This window comes from Myotis nattereri (assembly GCF_964212035.1).
Source record: "Myotis nattereri genome assembly, chromosome: 5".
Taxonomy (NCBI): domain Eukaryota; kingdom Metazoa; phylum Chordata; class Mammalia; order Chiroptera; family Vespertilionidae; genus Myotis; species Myotis nattereri.
In genome coordinates this window covers 110,185,425-110,203,327 of record NC_138080.1, presented here as the reverse complement: position 1 = coordinate 110,203,327, position 17,903 = coordinate 110,185,425, and the positions used below count along the sequence as shown (strand labels likewise).

Genomic DNA, 17,903 nt, shown 5'->3' with positions numbered 1-17,903 from the left:
CGGGATGGAAAAGTTTTGGGACTAGACGTGAGGTGGTGGTTTGCACACATTGTTGATGTGCTAAATGCCCTGAACTCTTTAAAGTTGATTTCACCACAATGCGCCTTAAGAATATAAACTGTACCTTTTGCATTTAAAAATTATTGCAAAAGGAAGTTCAAAGACAACCCACAATGAGAAACAGTTGTTTACAAACACCTTAGGTGATAAGGGACTTGTACCCAGAATATATAAAGAACTCCCCATAATAAAAACCCCTAACTCGGTAACAAAAGGACCAATAACCCAGTTTTTGAAATGGGTAAAGGGTTTGAATCGACATTTCTCCAAAGATGGCACACAAGTGGCCGGGACGCAGATGAGAAGGTGCTCGAGGCCGTCAGCCAGTGGGGAGGGGCAAGCCAAGACCGGGTGGGATCGCAGCTCACACTCGGGGCGGCTGGCATCAGGGACAGACAGTAACCGTGCGTACAAGGGGGGGGACACACGCTGCGGGCGCCAGGGCACAGCTGTTGGGAAAGTCTGGCAGGTCCTCGAGTGTGAGAGAGTCGCCAGGAGACCCAGCGATTCTGCTCCAGGCTGGAGGCGAGAACACGGCCACAGACACTGCACGGAGCTCACAGCGCATTCCCGGGAGACCGCCAGACCGCCAGACCGACCGACCGACAGACCGACAGGACGACAGACCGACAGACTGACCGACCGACAGACGGACAGGCCGACCGACCGACAGACGGACAGACCGACAGACCAACAGGCGGACAGACCGACAGGCCGACAGGCCGACAGGCCGCGGGAGAGGAGACCGTCCGACAGGACAACAGACCGACAGACCGACCGACTGACAGACGGACAGGCTGCGGGAGAGGAGACCATCCGACAGACCGACAGACCGACAGACCGACAGACTGACAGACCGACAGACCAACAGGCGGACAGACCGACAGGCCGACAGGCCGCGGGAGAGGAGACCGTCCGACAGGACGACAGACCGACAGACCGACCGACTGACAGACGGACAGGCTGCGGGAGAGGAGACCATCCGACAGACCGACAGACCGACAGACCGACAGACCGACAGACCAACAGGCGGACAGACCGACAGGCCGACAGGCCGCGGGAGAGGAGACCGTCCGACAGGACGACAGACCGACAGACTGACCGACCGACAGACGGACAGGCCGCGGGAGAGGAGACCATCCGACAGACCGACAGACCGACAGACCGACAGACCGACAGACCGACAGGCGGACAGGCGGACAGACCGACAGGCCGACAGGCCGCGGGAGAGGAGACCGTCCGACAGACTGACAGGCCGACAGACCGACAGACCGACAGACGGACAGACCGACAGGCCGACAGGCTATGGGAGAGGAGACCGCCGGGCGCCCTGAGCCCAGCGTGGCACACAGCACCCACCCACCGCAGAAGGTGCTGGGCTGCGGCTGCTGCAGAGCGAGGCGCCGGGACGGAGCCTGTGCGTGTGACCCGCCAGCGGACGCCCCCCCACGGGCTGGAGCGGGAGCTGGGGGGGGCGGCGGACGGTGCCGGTTTATTCCGGGACATGAAGATGTTCTGAAATTAGATGCGGGTGGCTGCACAGCCTGGGAGCTTCGCTTCAAAAGGGCGGGTTGTGTGGCTGTGAGTTACTCTCAATGAAGCTGTGATGAGTAAAAATAGTTGTGGGGTAGCGCAGCCCGAGTTTGCTAGAAACCCTCAAACCACGAAAGGAAAGGCTGACACATCTGACATCAAAGGGAAACCTTTCCACTGCGAAACCCCCGTGAGCGAAGTCACGACAAGGAACCCAGAAAAACAGCCACTGCTGCTTCCAAGGGCTCAACTCCCTGAAGTGCAAGAACAGCGAGAAAGTGGGAGTCACTAGCCCGGCCGGCAGGAGACAGGGGACCCCGAAACCTCACACGGACAGGCGACTTCCTCCAAGACAAGGGAATCCACCGAAGACCCTTTGGGGCCAGTTACTCCTTCCCCTCAGCAAAGGGCCCGCCTCAGAGCCAGCGTGGGGGGCGGGGACAGGACGGGGACGGGACGGGCAGACCTCTCGGGCCGCAGTCCGACCCTGACTGTGCACGTCCCCTGGCCCCCAGCCCCACCGGTACCAGGCTGATCACTGGCCCGGGTCACAGTGGGAGGAGACGAGACCCACGTGTCCGTCCATGGGGCCACCTCTGCTTTAAGGACAACACGGGGCATGAAGGGCCGAGGCTGTGCCCGTCCAGCACCGCGGGCCTCGCCCCGGTCCCAGCAGCTCGCGTTCTGGGTGCTTCTCCCCTCCTTCCTGACAGGCGTCTCCCCATGTGTGACTTCCAGCCCAGAGCCTCCTGCCCTGGGATCGCAGCAGCTCCCCACCTGCCTCCCCAGCCCCAAGGGGCCAGGCCCCACCTGCTCCACCCCCTCCTCTGCCCCACACCCGACCTGGGGCCTCCCCAGCCGTGCCTGCTGCCTCTCCACCTCATTTGGGCTGAGGAGGGCACCCGCCTGTCCCCTCCCTAAGGCCTTCCCCAGGGCCAGCAACCTCCCCAGGCCCCCTGCAGGGAGAGCTCAACAGACGTGTGTCAGGGTGGGCAGGGGTCGTGACCTCCGTGGCGCCCACCAGGGTGAGCGGTAAAACCCTAAGAGCAGGGGGGCCAGTCCTCGGCACGGCTGAGCACGGCCCCCAGGTGTTGGGACTCGAGGACCAAAGCCCCAGGAGCTGCCCGTGGAGGGGCCCTTCACCCTCTCTCTGCAGCTGCTCCACAAGGGACGGGGGGTGGGAATCACCCCAGATGGGTCCCCAGCCTCAGGGCCCCCCAGGCCCAGCCCTGGAGCCTGGAGCACCAGGGATGAAGGGGCCTTCGAGGGCCCGGCCGAGGGCCCGGGGCGGCCTGAGCACCACCACCCGCCCCCGCCCGGCCATACCTCCACTTGGGCCTCCTCCCAGGCGTCCAGGCGGACGGACTTGACCTTGCTGAGCTGCGGGATGTTGCGGTGAATGGCGGAGCAGCTCAGGCAGATGAACACGCCCAGGGTGTAGGAGGCCCAGTCGGGATCTGGAAGGCAAAGGCCAGAGTCTGGTCACGGGGGGAGCGGGGCCGGTCACAACTGGGAGCCCAGCCTGCAGGGGCCTCCTGGCCTGGGCCACCCCCCTGTGCAGGGCAGCTGGGGAGGAGGCTCTCCCCAGGGGAGCAGCAGCGCCCTGACACCCCGCTGCCCTGGGGCCAGAGCTGCCCCACCCCCGAGTGGACATGCGTCCCGTGGGGGACGCTGACGACCCAAGTCCAAGGACGGACGCTCAACGACGCACACATTTGTCCCCTGTGACGGGGAGCCTGGCTGGACCGTGCACGCAGCACACTCGGGGGCGGGACACATCGTGCGTCCAGTTTATTGAGAAGGCTGAGAGGGCGCGCGTGTGGGCGATGCCGACCGGCAGGTGCTGACCCCCCAGCCCACGTGGGAGGGACCAGGGCTCTGTGCTTCTGTGGGTTGATGTCTCTCTCTCTGACCCACGGCACAGGGGCCCTCCTGTCCCCAGCTCAGAATCCAGGCCCATCCCTGTTCCCCAGCCCAGCGTCCAGGCCCCTCCCTGTCCCCCAGCTCAGTGTCCGGGCCCCTCCCTGTCCCCCAGCTTAGCATCCAGGCCCCTCCCTGTCCCCCAACTCAGAATCCAGGCCCCTCCCTGTCCCCCAGCTCAGCATCCAGACCCCTCCCTGTCCCCCAGCCCAGCGTCCAGGCCCCTCCCTGTCCCCCAGCTCAGAATCCAGGCCCCTCCCTGTCCCCCAGCTTAGCATCCAGGCCCCTCCCTGTCCCCCAACTCAGAATCCAGGCCCCTCCCTGTCCCCCAGCTCAGCATCCAGACCCCTCCCTGTCCCCCAGCCCAGCGTCCAGGCCCCTCCCTGTCCCCCAGCTCAGAATCCAGGCCCCTCCCTGTCCCCCAGCTCAGAATCCAGGCCCCTCCCTGTCCCCCAGCTTAGCATCCAGGCCCCTCCCTGTTCCCCAGCCCAGTGTCCAGGCCCCTCCCTGTCCCCCAGCCCAGTGTCCAGGCCCCTCCCTGTCCCCCAGCTCAGTGTCCAGGCCCCTCCCTGTCCCCCAGCCCAGTGTCCAGGCCCCTCCCTGTCCCCCAGCCCAGTGTCCAGGCCCCTCCCTGTCCCCCAGCTTAGCATCCAGGCCCCTCCCTGTCCCCCAGCTCAGAATCCAGGCCCCTCCCTGTCCCCCAGCTCAGAATCCAGGCCCCTCCCTGTCCCCCAGCTCAGAATCCAGGCCCCTCCCTGTCCCCCAGCTCAGAATCCAGGCCCCTCCCTGTCCCCCAGCTCAGAATCCAGGCCCCTCCCTGTCCCCCAGCCCAGCGTCCAGGCCCCTCCCTGTCCCCCAGCCCAGCGTCCAGGCCCCTCCCTGTCCCCCAGCTCAGTGTCCAGGTCCCGTCCTGAAGGCAGGAACAGAGACGTTTCAGAGAAAAAAGCTGCGTCGCCCGCGGGCCTGCCCAGCCTGACTCCCCGGGGCTGTGGGCATGGAGCTGCCTCCTGTGGGTGGACGGCTGGGCGAGCAGGGGCTCCGGGTGGATCTAGGCAGCGGAGGAGGGGAAGTGCCCCCCCACAGGACCCCTCCCTGCACTGGGATTGGCTCACATCAGGGGGCCCACCAAGGCCTGCATGGGTCTGGGCAGTGCAGAGACCCCAAGGCCTTGGAGCCTTGGCTCTGGGGGGCCTCCCCCGCCCCAAGAGCTGTGCCAGGAGGGGAGGGCGGAGAGGCCGGGGCCCTCCCACCAACACGTCTGTGCGCCCAGCACACTCCTGCCCACTGCTGCTTCCTGCCCCTCCCCCAGGGCCGCAGCCACAGTCTGCCAGCCCCCGAGCTGCGGCCATCCTTTCGGGGCGCACAGCACACCGCTTTCTGCTTGGAAGACTCTCCCAGGCCGCCTCCAGCCCAGAGGCCGCCCCCAACCCCTGGCGAGTCCCCCCGCCCCCGCCGGCGCCTCAGGCCGAAGGTCCCCACACACAGAGCTCCCTGACCACTCGGGGCACCAGTCAGAGGCCCTGGCACTTCCCGCAGCACCCACTGCGGGCGTCTGCTCATCCCCCGTTTACCGCCCACTGCCTCGCCCAGAAGGGAAAGGGTGGGCGCCCGCGGGTGGGGGCCCGATGCCGCCCTGCCCTGAGCTCCCCCCACCAGGGTGACCGCCGGCTGCAGAGGGCCAGGCCTGCCCCCCGCGGGACCAGGGCCCGGAGGGGCCGGAAGCCAGGCATCTGAGGCCCCGGAGGCGGGCGGGCTCTGGGGGGCTGTGGGGGGGAGGCCACCCCCGGTTCTGAGCCTCCGCGGGGGCAGGGGGCACACTGACCCCCACCCACAGGCTCTCCAGCCACAGACGGGAGACCCCCCCAGACCGAGCTGTCGCGGGCACGCGGGACACGGGGTTTCCAGCCCCGGCCCGTCCCCTGGGCTCGCGCCACGCACGCGGCTGGACAGCGGCAGAGGCCACCGCAGGCCCCGCCCCGGGCACCTGGCCACGCGCGGGCAGGCGGCCCTCGGCCCCAGGAGCCGGCTCCCTCTTTGCGAAAACGCTGTCCCAACCGGAAATGAGGAAACCCTCGGACCCGCGGCCAGAACCTCGGAGACACCAGCAGGTAGGAGGGGCCCTGCGCGGACTCGGGGGAGACAGTGGCCTCGGGGCTGGGCTCGGCGGGGGCGGGGCCTCCTGGGGGCGGGGCCTCCTGGGGGCGGGGCCTCCTGGGGGCCCCAGCGGCAGTTTCCATGGAAACCACAGGCGCGGGGCAACCAGTGGTTTTTCTCCCGAAGCAGGAAAGGGGGCTGTGGCCTCCTCACGCCGCCCACTCAGCGGCCAACCCCACGGGACACACAATCGCGGGGCCCACGGAGCCCCAGGGTGTGCTGTCCGGCCTCTCAGAGCGATGGCCACGCCCAGCTTTAGGGGGGACACGGGGGTGGCCCAGGGAGGCGGCGCCCAGACGGTGGCCACGCCCTAACGTCTCTCCCAGCCGACCTGCCCCAGGGCCAAGGGGGGTCACACCGGCCTGACCTCGCAGCTGGGGGGACCCATGGGGACCCCTGCCGCCCACCTGGTGTGTGTGTGTCTGTGTGTGTCTGTGTGTGTCTGTCTGTGTGTGTTTGTGTATCTGTGTGTCTGTGTGTGTGTCAGTGTCTGTGTGTCTGTGTGTCTGTGTGTGTATCTGTGTGTGTGTCTGTGTCATTCTGTGTGTCTGTGTGTGTCTCTGTGCGTGTGTCTGTGTCATTGTGTGTGTGTCTGTGTGTGTCTGTGTGTGTGTATATCTGTGTGTCTGTGTGTGTCTGTGTGTGTGTGTCTGTGTGTGTCTGTGTATCTGTGTGTCTGTGTGTGTGTCTGTGTGTGTGTGTCTGTGTGTCTGTGTGTGTCTGTGTGTGTGTCATTGTGTCTGTGTGTCTGCGTGTGTGTATCTGTGTGTCTGTGTGTGTGTGTGTGTATCTGTGTGTGTGTGTCTGTGTGTGTCATTGTGTGTCATTGTGTGTCTGTGTCTGTGTGTGTGTCTCTGTGTGTGTCTGTGTGTGTGTCTGTGTGTCTGTGTGTGTATCTGTGTGTGTGTGTCTGTGTGTGTCATTGTGTGTCATTGTGTGTCTGTCTGTGTGTGTGTCTCTGTGTGTGTCTGTGTGTGTGTCTGTGTGCCTGTGGATGTGCACACGTGTGTGGGGGCCAGAACCCACGTTGAGCAGATGCTTGTAAGGAGGGTTCAAGAGGTTTCAAGCCCTAACCCAGGGGTGGGCAAACTTTTTGACTCAAGGGCCACAGTGGGTTCTTAAACTGGACCGGAGGCCAGAACAAAAGCATGGATGGAGTGTTTGTGTGAACTAATATAAATTCAAAGTAAACATCATTACATAAAAGGGGACGGTCTTTTTTTTTTAGTTTTATTCATTTCAAACGGGCCGGATCCGGCCCGCAGGCCGTAGTTTGCCCACGGCTGCCCTAGCCAGTTTGGCTCAGTGGATAGTATGTCCACCCGCAAACCAAAGGGTCCCGGGTTCGATTCTGGTCAGGGGCATGTACCTCGGTTGCAGGCTTGATCCCCAGACCCAGTTGGGGTGCAGACAGGAGGCGACTAATTGATGTTTCTCTTGCACATCAATGTCTCTCTCTCTTTCCCACCCACCCCTCCCTTCCACTCTCTCTAAAAATCAATGAAAAATATCCTTAGGTGAGGATTAACAACAACAAAGTTTCAAATTAAGAAATGGAGACACTAAACCTTTAAAATAAGAATAAAAAGACCGCAATCCCAACCAGGTGCACAAGCCCCCCATCAGCTCTGCCCCCCTCTATATAAGCCCCCCATCAGGTCTGCCCCTCTCTATATAAGCCCCCCATCAGGTCTGCCCCCCTCTGCACAAGCCCCCATCAGGTCTGCCCCCCTCTATACAAGCCCCCATCAGGTCTGCCCCCTCTATATAAGCCCCCCATCAGGTCTGCCCCCCTCTGCACAAGCCCCCCATCAGGTCTGCCCCCCTCTGCACAAGCCCCCCATCAGGTCTGCCCCCCTCTATATAAGCCCCCCATCAGGTCTGCCCCCCTCTATATAAGGCCCCCATCAGGTCTGCCCCTCTCTATATAAGCCCCCATCAGGTCTGCCCCTCTCTATATAAGCCCCCATCAGGTCTGCCCCTCTCTATATAAGCCCCCATCAGGTCTGCCCCCCTCTATATAAGCCCCCCATCAGGTCTGCCCCCCTCTATATAAGCCCCCCATCAGGTCTGCCCCTCTCTATATAAGCCCCCATCAGGTCTGCCCCCCTCTATATAAGCCCCCCATCAGGTCTGCCCCCCTCTCTATATAAGCCCCCATCAGGTCTGCCCCCCTCTCTATATAAGCCCCCATCAGGTCTGCCCCCCTCTGCACAAGCCCCCCATCAGAGCTGGGAGGGAGACAGGAGGGAGGGTGTCCACACGCACAAACCCCACATCCTGAGCTCAGAGTCCTCCTTGGGGGAAGGAGGGCCTGTGGTGGGCAGAGCTGGCTGGGACACCCCGGCACCAGGACCCCTTCATCCGGCCAGGAGCCCCACACCCTCGTCCTGGGCTCCATGTCACTGTGCCCCTCTTCCCAGGCCAGACAGAGGAACTGGCCGGACCTGCTCCTGCTCTCTGGCCTCCTGTGGGCAGCCGGGAATCAGAATCCCTGCCCCATGGGCTGGAGTCGAGCTCCAGGGCCTGTGAGACCACGAGGCCAGTGGGTACCACCCTGGGCCTCAGGGTGGGGAGGGCCTGGGATGGAGACCATGGACCCTATAGTAACAGGAGGGTGGGAGACGGGACCAGGCCGGAAGCTCAGGTACACGCCTGTCCCAGCCCACAAACGGGGGGCTGCCCCCGTGTCCCAGGCCACTGCCTGACTCTCAGTCGGGGAGACATCGCCTGTGGCTCAGGGCAGGCCGTCCCAGGCACCAGCTCCCCAGCTGCCAGCGCTCCGTCTGCCCCTGCTCTGCCCGCCTTCTCCAGGCCGCCTGGCTGACTCAGCCCCCTGTCCGTTTCCGGGAGGTGGACGGACCGGGACACGTGAGGCAGGCAGGGCTGAGCCAGCAGAACAGGTGCGTCCCGGCAGCCACGGCCCAGCAGGGGAGGGGGGGCTGGCCCAACCCCGTGGCCGGCTCCCAGGCCTTTGCCCTTCCTGAGGCGAGGCCGTGAGAGGAGGGCTGAGATTCTGTGCTGACAGCCACGGGCTGGCTCTGGGGCGGCTCAGCTGGGAGGGGCAGCCTGGGCCCATGTCCGTGTCTCCTCGCCAAGGCCCCCTCCCCTCCCAGCCCCGCCCTGGGGGGCAGCCCAGGCCCCTCACCCTGCCAGGGGGTGTCACCTCCACAAGCTACATTTAAAGAAGAATTCATACCGATCCTTCTCACTTTCTTCCCAGAACTAGAGGAGGAGGGACTACTTCCCGTCTCGTTCTAAGGCCTGCATGATCCTGATACCAAAACAGACAAGGAGCCACGGGAAAGGGAATCGCAGGCCCACATTCTCACGAACACAGATGCCAAATCCTCTACAGAAGACGAGCAAAACGCACTCAATGAGACATTAACGGGATCACACGCCAGGGTCCAGGGAGTCCAGTCCAGGGACGCAAGGCCGGTCCAACACCCGCAGGTCAGTGTGAGAGGCCAAACTGACACACGGGAGAGAAACCGCACGACCGTCTCGCAGATGCCAAAAGGCCCTTTAGGAGACTCAACACCCACTCACCACAAGGACCCTCAACAGGGGAGCGTGCCTCCGCAGGACAAAGACCACGGGTGACCAGCCCACAGCGAGCATCACGCTCAGGGGTGAAGACGGAAAATTCGCCTCTGAGATCAAGAGCAAGCCCAGGATGCCCACCCTCCCCCTTCTATGCAACTGGTCCCGGGCGTTGTGGCCAGAATCAGGCAAGAAAGACAAAAAAGTCACCCAACTCAGAGAGAAGTGGCAGTTTCACTCTTGCAGATGACGCCATGAGGAGAAAATTCTAAAGGCTCCACCCAAAACTGTTAGAACTAACAGACAAACTCAGCAAAGTTGCAGGACACAAACCTCAACATACAAATACCTCTTGTGTTTCCGGACACAAATACACGATCAGAAAGAGCCATTAAGAACATAATCCCCTTACGATCGCAATAAAGAGAATAAAATTACCAGGAACAAGTCTAACCAGGGACACATCCAGGCATTTGCAAAACATGGGGACAAGCTCTGAAGAGACGTTTTCCCAGACACACCACAGGAGGTGAAAGGCCCGCACACGGGACTATCAAACGCCGATGGAAGAAACTAAAGACTCGGAGAAATGGAAGGGTGCTCCCTGCTCAGAACTGGAGGAAGGGGCGTCGTTGACATGGCCATCTTGCCTAAGCAATCTACAGATTCCACGCAGTCGCTATCAAAACCCCCTCCGAAGGCGTATGGAACCTCTAAAGACCCAGAATAGGCCATGCAATCCTCAAGAGCGGGGAAGCCGGAGGCATCACACGTCCAGATTTCAAACTGTATTACAAAGCTACGGTAATTAAAACAGTATGGCATCGCCATAAAAACGGGCGCATAGAGGAATGGAATAGAGAGCCCAGGAGTAAACCCTCGCACACATGGTCAGTGACTGGACGACACAGGAGGGAACGCGCGGTGGGGAAAGAACAGTCTCTCCGTCAACGTGCTGGGAAGCCTGGGCAGCCTCGTGCCGACAGTGAGGCTGGACGGCTGTCTGACTCCGAACACACAGATCAACTCCAAATGGGCTTAAAATTCGAGGTAAGACTTGGGACCATAAGACGCCCAAACAAAGCATAGGTGGTGAGCTCCCTGACAGTGGTCTTGGCAATGTTTTTTGGATTTGAAACCAAAAGCAAGAAGGCAAAGCAAAGTGGGGCCACACAGAACTAAAACCTACTGCGCAGCAGGGGGACCCAGCAGCAAAACGGAAGGCAGCCAGCGAACGCGAGCAAACAGCGCAGATCAGATCGATAAAGGCTTAACGTTCAGGAACACAAAGAACTCAACAAGCCCTGGCCGGTTTGCGCAGTGGCTAGAGCTTAGGCCTGCGGTCTTAAGGGTCCCGGGTTCGATTCTGGTCAGGGGCACATGCCTGGGTTGCAGGCTCGATCCCCAGTAGGGGGTGTGCAGGAGGCAGCCCATCAATGATGCTCCCTCACCATTGATGAAAAGCGAGCATCTCTGAAATCAATAAATATATATATATATATATATATATATATATATATATATATATTAAAAACCAAAGCAAAACAAAAACTCATACAAGTTCAACAACAAAAAAAACCCCAAACCAAAAACACCCAATCATTAAAACATGGGCAGGCTGGGTGGAGGGGGGCAAAGGCCGGGGGAAATGGGGACATCGGGAATAGGGTCAACCCTTAAAAAAGCAACAACAAACAGAACACGGGAAGACGCTCTGAAGACGCCCCCAGGTACCTGGAAGGTGTTCAGCACCCGTCACTATTCACCAGGGAAACGCCAATCAAAACCACGGCCAGCCATCGCCTCCACCGGGCAATGGTGCTCACCAGAGACCGGGACCAGGCTGGCGAGAGGGTGGAGACGGGGAGCCACGGGCCCTGCTGGCGGGGGTGCCAATCGGCGCAGCCCGAGAGAAGGCGGCCCAGGCCTGGCACGCCCGGCTGCGCGTGGACGCAGCGACACTGGAACCCGGAGGAAAGGCGCGGCACTGTGTCCTGGCTGACAACGGCCATGTCCCCAGGTCCGGCGGCCGGGGCCTGCGCACAGGTGAGCGGAGGTCAGAGGGTCCACGCACACGCACTGGCTATGCCGCAGCCGTCAGAAGGAGGAAACTTGCCCGGCCGTGCGGCTCAGTGGCTGAGCTTCGGCCTAGGAACCAGGAGGTCACGGTTCCATTCCAGGTGGGGGCACAACCCCGGGCTGGGGGCTCCATCCCTAGTGGGGGGCGCGCAGGAGGCAGCCGATCCATGATGCTCTCTCATCACTGATGTTTCGATCTCGCCCTCTCCCTTCCTCTCTGAAAGCAATAAAAATATATTTAAATAAGAAGGAAACCTTGTCATTTAGGACAACGTGGATGAACCCTGAGGGTGTGTGCTCAGTGGAATAAGTCAGAGAAAGATAAATACCACCTGTGGAATCTAAGAGAAACAAGCAAACCCCAAACGCACAGAGAGAACAGACGCGTGGCTGTCAGAGGCGGGAACATGGGTCCGGAGGGTTAAACGGAAAAGCTTCCGGTAATAATAAGATTTCTGGGTGTGTCACACACACCAGGGCGACCACAGCTCGTACCGTGTCGAACCCTTGAAAGTTGCTAAGAGAGTGAATCTTAAAAGCTCTCATCACAAGAAAAAGGCATTGTAAGGTGGAGGAGGGCAGGGAGGGCATAAACGGTGATGGAAAAGAATTTAATTAAAAAAAAATAACTTACTATGTGAGGTGATGGAGGTTACGTACAGTTACTCTGGCGACTATTTAATGGTTATGGTGTACATCTGGGACTCCTCTAAGTTATGTGTCTGTTATATCTGAATTTTTAAATATGTTTTTATTGACTTCAGAGAGGAAGGGAGAGGGAGAAGCATCAGCGATGAGAGAGAATCATGGATCGGCTGCCTCCCGCACGCCCCACACTGGAGATCGAGCTCGAAACCCGGGCCTGTGCCCCGACCGGGTAACGAACTGAGACCTCCTGGTTCCCAGGCCGACGCTCAGCCCTGAGCCGTGTGAGCTGGCACGTCGCCTTTCTTAACAGAAGAGTCTACCCCGCGGCGGCCTTGCGGAGGCCGTGCTCCCTGAAACACGCCGGACCCAGGACAAACCTGCGCGCTGCACTCACGGAGACCCGTGGCAGAGCCGGTGCAGGGGTGCGGGCTGCGGGGGTGGCCGGCTGTCCGGCCGGCGAGAGGCAGCGTGATGGGGCCACACGCAGGGTGAACGCATCGGGCGCCACGCAACGCTGCCCTCCAAGCGGCTGAGATGGCAGCTTCGCCTTGTGCATTGTAACACAATGAGAGGGAAAAGGCACCCACTGGCCTGGCCGCCGAGGGCCCGACAGGCAGGGGGGGCGGGGAGGGGTAGAGCAGGAAGTCCCGGCTTCTCCACAGCGACCACGCCCCGCCTGGCCCTGCCACCCGCCACCCAGCAGGGTCCCTCCCAGTGCTTTCCTCACAGCGGACCCGCCCAGACGCCGTGGTTGGACAGGTGCGCACCCGGCGAGGCACCTGCAGGAGGCACCTGTGCGGGCGGGGCGCGCCCTGAGTGCTCGGTGCCACCGCCGCAGGGTCCCCGTGGTGAAGGTGACGTTCCGGCGGGGGTGGGCGGGCTGGGGGTCAAGGAGGGAAAGGGGTCGTATGTAACACTTTCAACGATAAATAATTATTTTAAAAAAGGATGTCTCGCCCACGCCTGGAACTTCAGGTCACGGTGTCAGGCCTGGGAGCTGCTGCTGTCAGTGAGCCTGAGCCAGGGCTCCTGGACGCGAGCAGTTCAGCTCACACTCCGGCCACAGACGCACCGGCTTCCCAACAGACGCCTAGCCATCAGCAGGAACACCCGTGGGAGCTCTGCACGGCCCGCAGGTTACCAGATACCTGGTTTCAACCGCGGGTCCAGGCAGGGGCGCGGGCGGAGCCTCTCCCAGCAGCAGCTCAGGGCTCCTGGTGGGACCACCCTGCACAGGCCGCCCTGGGGAGGCTGGGAGACAGGGCCCGTGTTCAATGTCATGGGGGAGGGTTGGGAAGCGGGTGTTGGGGGCTGCAGGGGTCCCCAGACCTCCTCCCTCCCCCAGCCCTCGCAGGGCCAGCTGGCAGGCCTGCCCAGGTCCAAACACCCCGGCCCGCGCTGTCCTGCTGTCCAGGGCTGATGCTGGCTGGCCGAGGTGGGGAGAGCTAGTGCCAGCGTAACACCCGGCCCCTCCGCCTGCCCGGGCAGTGCCAGAGGGGTTCCTTGCCACCATCTGGGCCCCAGCGGCAGCTTCAACTGGAGAAGGAGGGCGTGGGGGCCTTCGGGCAGCGGGCCTTGGGCAGCGAGAAGGCAGGCCGAGGGCACAGCAGAGCGCACAGAGCTGTGGCCGGCGTCAGGAGCCCTGCCTGCCTTTGAGGCACCGTGTCCCCTAAGGTTCCCCACCCATGAAGTGGGGGCGACTGCTCAAGGCTGGCCTGCTCCCAGGCCACCGGCAGGGGGCTGGATGCGGATGGCCTGGGCCGGGGGAGCCGGGCTCTGTGAGAGCCACCGAGGCCGCGCGCGGCCCGGGGACCAGAGGCCGGAGGGCAGTGTGGCCAAACCTGAGCGCCCAGCTGACGGCCCTTCCCCCTGACCCCCTGGCACTTCCCCCAACAAGTGGGAAGGCAGGTCTGGGAGGAGGAGCCTGCGGTGAGGGCTCCCCACCCGAGCAATCCCTGGGGCACTGGGGAGGCCAGTGGGAGATGCAGGCGGCCTGCTGCCCCCTCCCCCACCCCGGCCGCGGCAGTTGACCAGCCGGATCCCAGGACCTGAGGCCGCAGAGGCCCCTCCCTGCCCATGGGGAGGGGTGCAGGGGGGGCGGGAAGGTCCTGTTGGGCTTGTCCAGGCCTCCGAGGACACATGCAGGGACTTCCCACCACCCGCCCAGGGCCCGGCCACTCCCGGTGCCTTAGGGGGTCCTGGCTGGGAGCCCCCCGTGGAGCGTCCAGGGCCCAACTGAGGCGCCTGGGGACAGTCCCTGCGTGAGGCCGCCTCGCCCCGCATGAGGGGGTGCGCTGTGCCCCCCGCCCCCCGGAAGTCCCCGGTCCCTTTCCTGCGGACCCCAGGGAGCCGGCCACGCGGGCAAAGTCCAGGAGGTGCCCGCGGGGAGGGCGGGCGCGGGGACTGCCCCCACCTGAGCCGGCGGCAGGGCTCCCCCCCTGCTGTGCAGGGCGCGGCACCGGCTCCGGCTCGGAGGGGCCATGACGTCGCCGCAGGTCGCGGGGGCAGGTGGACGCCCACGCCCAGCACGGCCGCGGCTCCCACCCTCCCGCCCGCGCGGCGCGATTTCCTCTTTCTCTGCGGAGCCCGGGGTTTCGCAACGCGGCGGGTCCGCGGATGACAGCGAGCCCGGAGCCCGGAGCCCGGAGCCCGGAGCCCGGAGCCCGGCGCAGAAGGCGGCGGGGGGAGGGGAGGGGAGGGGCGGGGGAGGGGAGGGGCGGGGGAGGGGCGGGGGAGGGGAGGAGGGGGCCTGGACTCGGTCCCGCAGGTGCAGCCGGCGCGCCCCACCCGCGCGGGGACCAGGTTGCGCGCCCGCGCCCCAGCCACGCGGCGCCATAGCCCTCCCGGCCCCGGGCCTGTATCCCGGCGGCACCCACCCGGCAGCGCCCGAGACCCGCACCCCGGCAGCGCCCCCGCCGCCCGCACCCACCCGTCCCCGCCCCGCCGCCCGCACCTACCCGGGGCGCCGCAGTCGGCGCAGCGCGCGTTCCCGGGCCGCCGCAGCAGCTCGCACACCCGCGGCCGCTCCTGGGCCATCGCCGCGACGCGCCCCCCGGGCCGGGCGGGGCCAGGAGGTCGCCTCCGCCGCTAGGGCCCCGCGCGGGCCGCCCGCCTCCGCCCCTGCGCCATGCCGGCCTCAGCCGGTGCGCGGGTTCCGCATTCCTCCGCCGCCGGTCGCCGCCGCTCGTGTCGCCGCCGCCGAGGCCGCCAGGCGAGTGCCGCGCGGGGCCGGGGCGCAGACGGCGCGCTCTGGCCGGCACGGCCCGCGGGCGGCCCCCAGCGGCGCGGGCAGGCGGCCTCCTCGGGGCGCACCCAGCCTCGCGCCGGCCTCCGCGTAGCCCGACGCCCACCCGTCCACGCCCCATGTGCCACCCGCTCTGGACTCAGCCACCAGCCACCCTGTGGGAGCCGGGGCGGGAACCTGCCGGCCTGGGGGGGTCGGGGTGCCAGCACCCGCATACCCACTGCACCTTCCCGGCCGCATCCTGCCCAGCTCGCCCGCCGAGTGCTGGGGAAGGAAGGGGCGCTGCCCGGAGCTGGGGACCCCGCTCGCCATCTCTGCCCCGGGGGAGACGGCCCGCAGGTGACAAGGCGTCCAGTGGGTGGGTGCTCAGGAGGAGTAAGGGCCGCACCCTCCATGCTCCGCCGGACGGGACGGGACAGGGTGGGCCCAGGCCCTGGCGAAGCCCTCCTGCCGGGGCCTCAGGCGGGAAGGCGACTGGACAGAGAGGAGCGGACGGGCACAGGGGTCCCTCCTCCGGTGCCCATGCGTTTTCTCAGATTGTTTTCTCCTTCAGTTATGAGCGCAGTGACACATCCTGTTCAGAACAAATTGCAACAGAGGCAGCTGAAAAGTCACAGCCGCCGGCCGGCCAGTCCCGGTCCCTGCTAATAGCCGCTCAGCACCTTCCGGAAGCCTCTATCCTCCCCGTCTTACCCCCAGACCGCCAGGCTGAGGACGCCAGTAATCAGCAGAGACCCCCACCCAAGGGCCAGGACCCCACAGCTCCCAGCCCAGCCCAGGGCCTCCAGATGTCCAGGCCCACGGAGAACAGAGCAACCACCCAGAGTCCTCCTCGAGTCTCAGGCTGCGAACCAGCGCCACTGTGCCCACAGGAACCCCTCTGCCTGCAAGCCCTTGGCGCGGGCAGCCTGTGGGCCTGAGAGTGGCCTTCACTTCTCTCCCGAGTTGCCAGGGTTGGGGCCACGGCCGGGGCAAGGCTCTGGGTCTGAGACTCAGGCCTCGGCACCCCAGCCCCCGAAGGACCCTGAGGGCTGAAGCAGCAAGCACCCATCTGGCTGGACTGGCCTCAGCCCTGGACCCTGGCATGGGGCATGGGTGGAGGAGGAGCGGGCACGCCTGGCAGAGCAGACCCTGCCCCTGCCCCTGCCCCCCCCACACGCACTGGAGCTCGGGCTGAACAACCACAGGACCTGGAGTGGCGCCGGCACGACCGTGGCCAGAGCTCTCCAGGGGCCGCCAGTCCTCCCCCTCCCTCCCTCCCGGGCCACACGCTCTCCTCCGCCTCCTCCAGGGCCTGCTGCCTTCCCCTGGCCCCGCAGGGTGCGGCTGCCCAGGGAAGGTCACTGGCTGCAGGGCAGGCTGTGCGGCCGGGGACAGCCTCCTGGAGGGGGCGCTGGGCACAGCCTGCAGAAAAGCCAGGCTCCCCACGCAGCCCTGGGCACAGAGTCCTCCGCCCACCCCCTACAAAAGGGTCATTGTGTTCCACCCAGAGAAACAGAAAAGCCAGAGGAAAGATGGGGTAGCAGCTTTGGGGGACCTCTGCAGGGGGGCCAGCCACCCTCCCCCTCCCGGGGGGCCAAAGCCAGAGGTGCAGGGAGGCACAGCCCCAGAGGCCCTCACAAGGTGTGTCCAGGGGCCCTGAGGGCGAAGCAGAGAGCACCCATCTGGCTGGACTGGCCTCGGCCCTGGACCCTGGTGTGGGTGGGAGGAGGAGCGGGCACTCCTGGCAGAAAAATACTTAAAGATAATTTTTGCTTAGTTCCCCAAAGCTGGGGGGGAGGGTGGGTCTGAGGGTCCTCGGGCCCTGGGGCTGCTCCCCGGGCTGCGGGGCGGGACGTGCTGCCAGGCCCCTGTGGGCACGGAGGCCGAGGCACTCAGCTGGGCACAGCCCTGAGCAGAGCGGCTCCCAGGCAGCCACCCTCCTGCGGACGGTGGGGACCAGCAGGGAAGCTTGCACACCCACTCGTAGCCATTCCCTTACCTGCGGGGGGTGGGGGGGTGGACCGCACTAGGACATGGGTTCCCACTCCGCCCCGGGCCCTGCCCCTTGCAGTGGCACTGAGGGGGCTTTGCTTTGTTTTTTAATCCTCATCCGAGGATGTTTTCCCATTGATCGTTGAGAGAGTGGAAGGGGTGGGGAGACAGCTAGTGGGAAGGAGGGGGGGGGGCGGGAGAGAGAGAGATTGGCTGCCTCCCGCACACACCCAGACAGGGCCGGGAACCCACCTGCAACCCAGGCCTGTGCCCTAGACCCTTAGTGGGAGCACCAATGCTCCCATCACTGGGCAACACCACCCAGGGCGGAGCTGCGGGTTTTAAGTTCACAGGCAAATCGGTGCCACACGCAAAGAAGTCCACTTGTGCCAGCCCGTGTGGCTCAGTGGTTGAGTGTGGATCTCATGAACCAGGAGGTCACAGTTCAATTCCCTGCCCTGGTTGCGGGCTTGATCCCCTATAGGGGGTGTGCAGGAGGCAGCTAGCTGATCAATGATTCTCTCTCATCATTGATGTTTCTATTGTATCTCTCTCTCTCTCCCTCTTCCTTCCTCTCTGAAATCAATAAAAAAATATTTTTAAAAACCACTGGTAAGGAACGCTTACAAGTCAATAATGAAAAGCTAAGCGACCCCGTTAAACATGGGGCAGGACCCACATGGCCATTTCTCCAAGGAAGACACACGTGGCCACAAAGCCCACGAAAGATGCTCCCACCGCCAGT

At 63.9% G+C, this 17,903-nt stretch overlaps 1 protein-coding gene across 3 annotated transcripts in view; it reads right to left on the bottom strand.

The window, feature by feature from the left end:
- ADAP1 (ArfGAP with dual PH domains 1) overlaps window positions 1–17,903 on the bottom strand; it is a 48,535-nt gene that overhangs the window by 21,462 nt on the left and 9,170 nt on the right. For 2 of the 3 annotated variants that reach the window (XM_081091735.1, XM_081091736.1), the window contains exons 1-2: window positions 14,898–15,116; window positions 2,920–3,050 (exon numbers count right to left, since the gene is read on the bottom strand). In XM_081091735.1, coding sequence (XP_080947861.1) covers window positions 2,920–3,050; window positions 14,898–14,976 — 210 coding nt within the window. In that variant the 5' untranslated portion in view covers window positions 14,977–15,116. Of the gene's footprint in view, window positions 1–2,919; window positions 3,051–14,897; window positions 15,117–17,903 lie in introns of those variants that run through there. The other variant, XM_081091737.1, reaches the window with a different exon arrangement.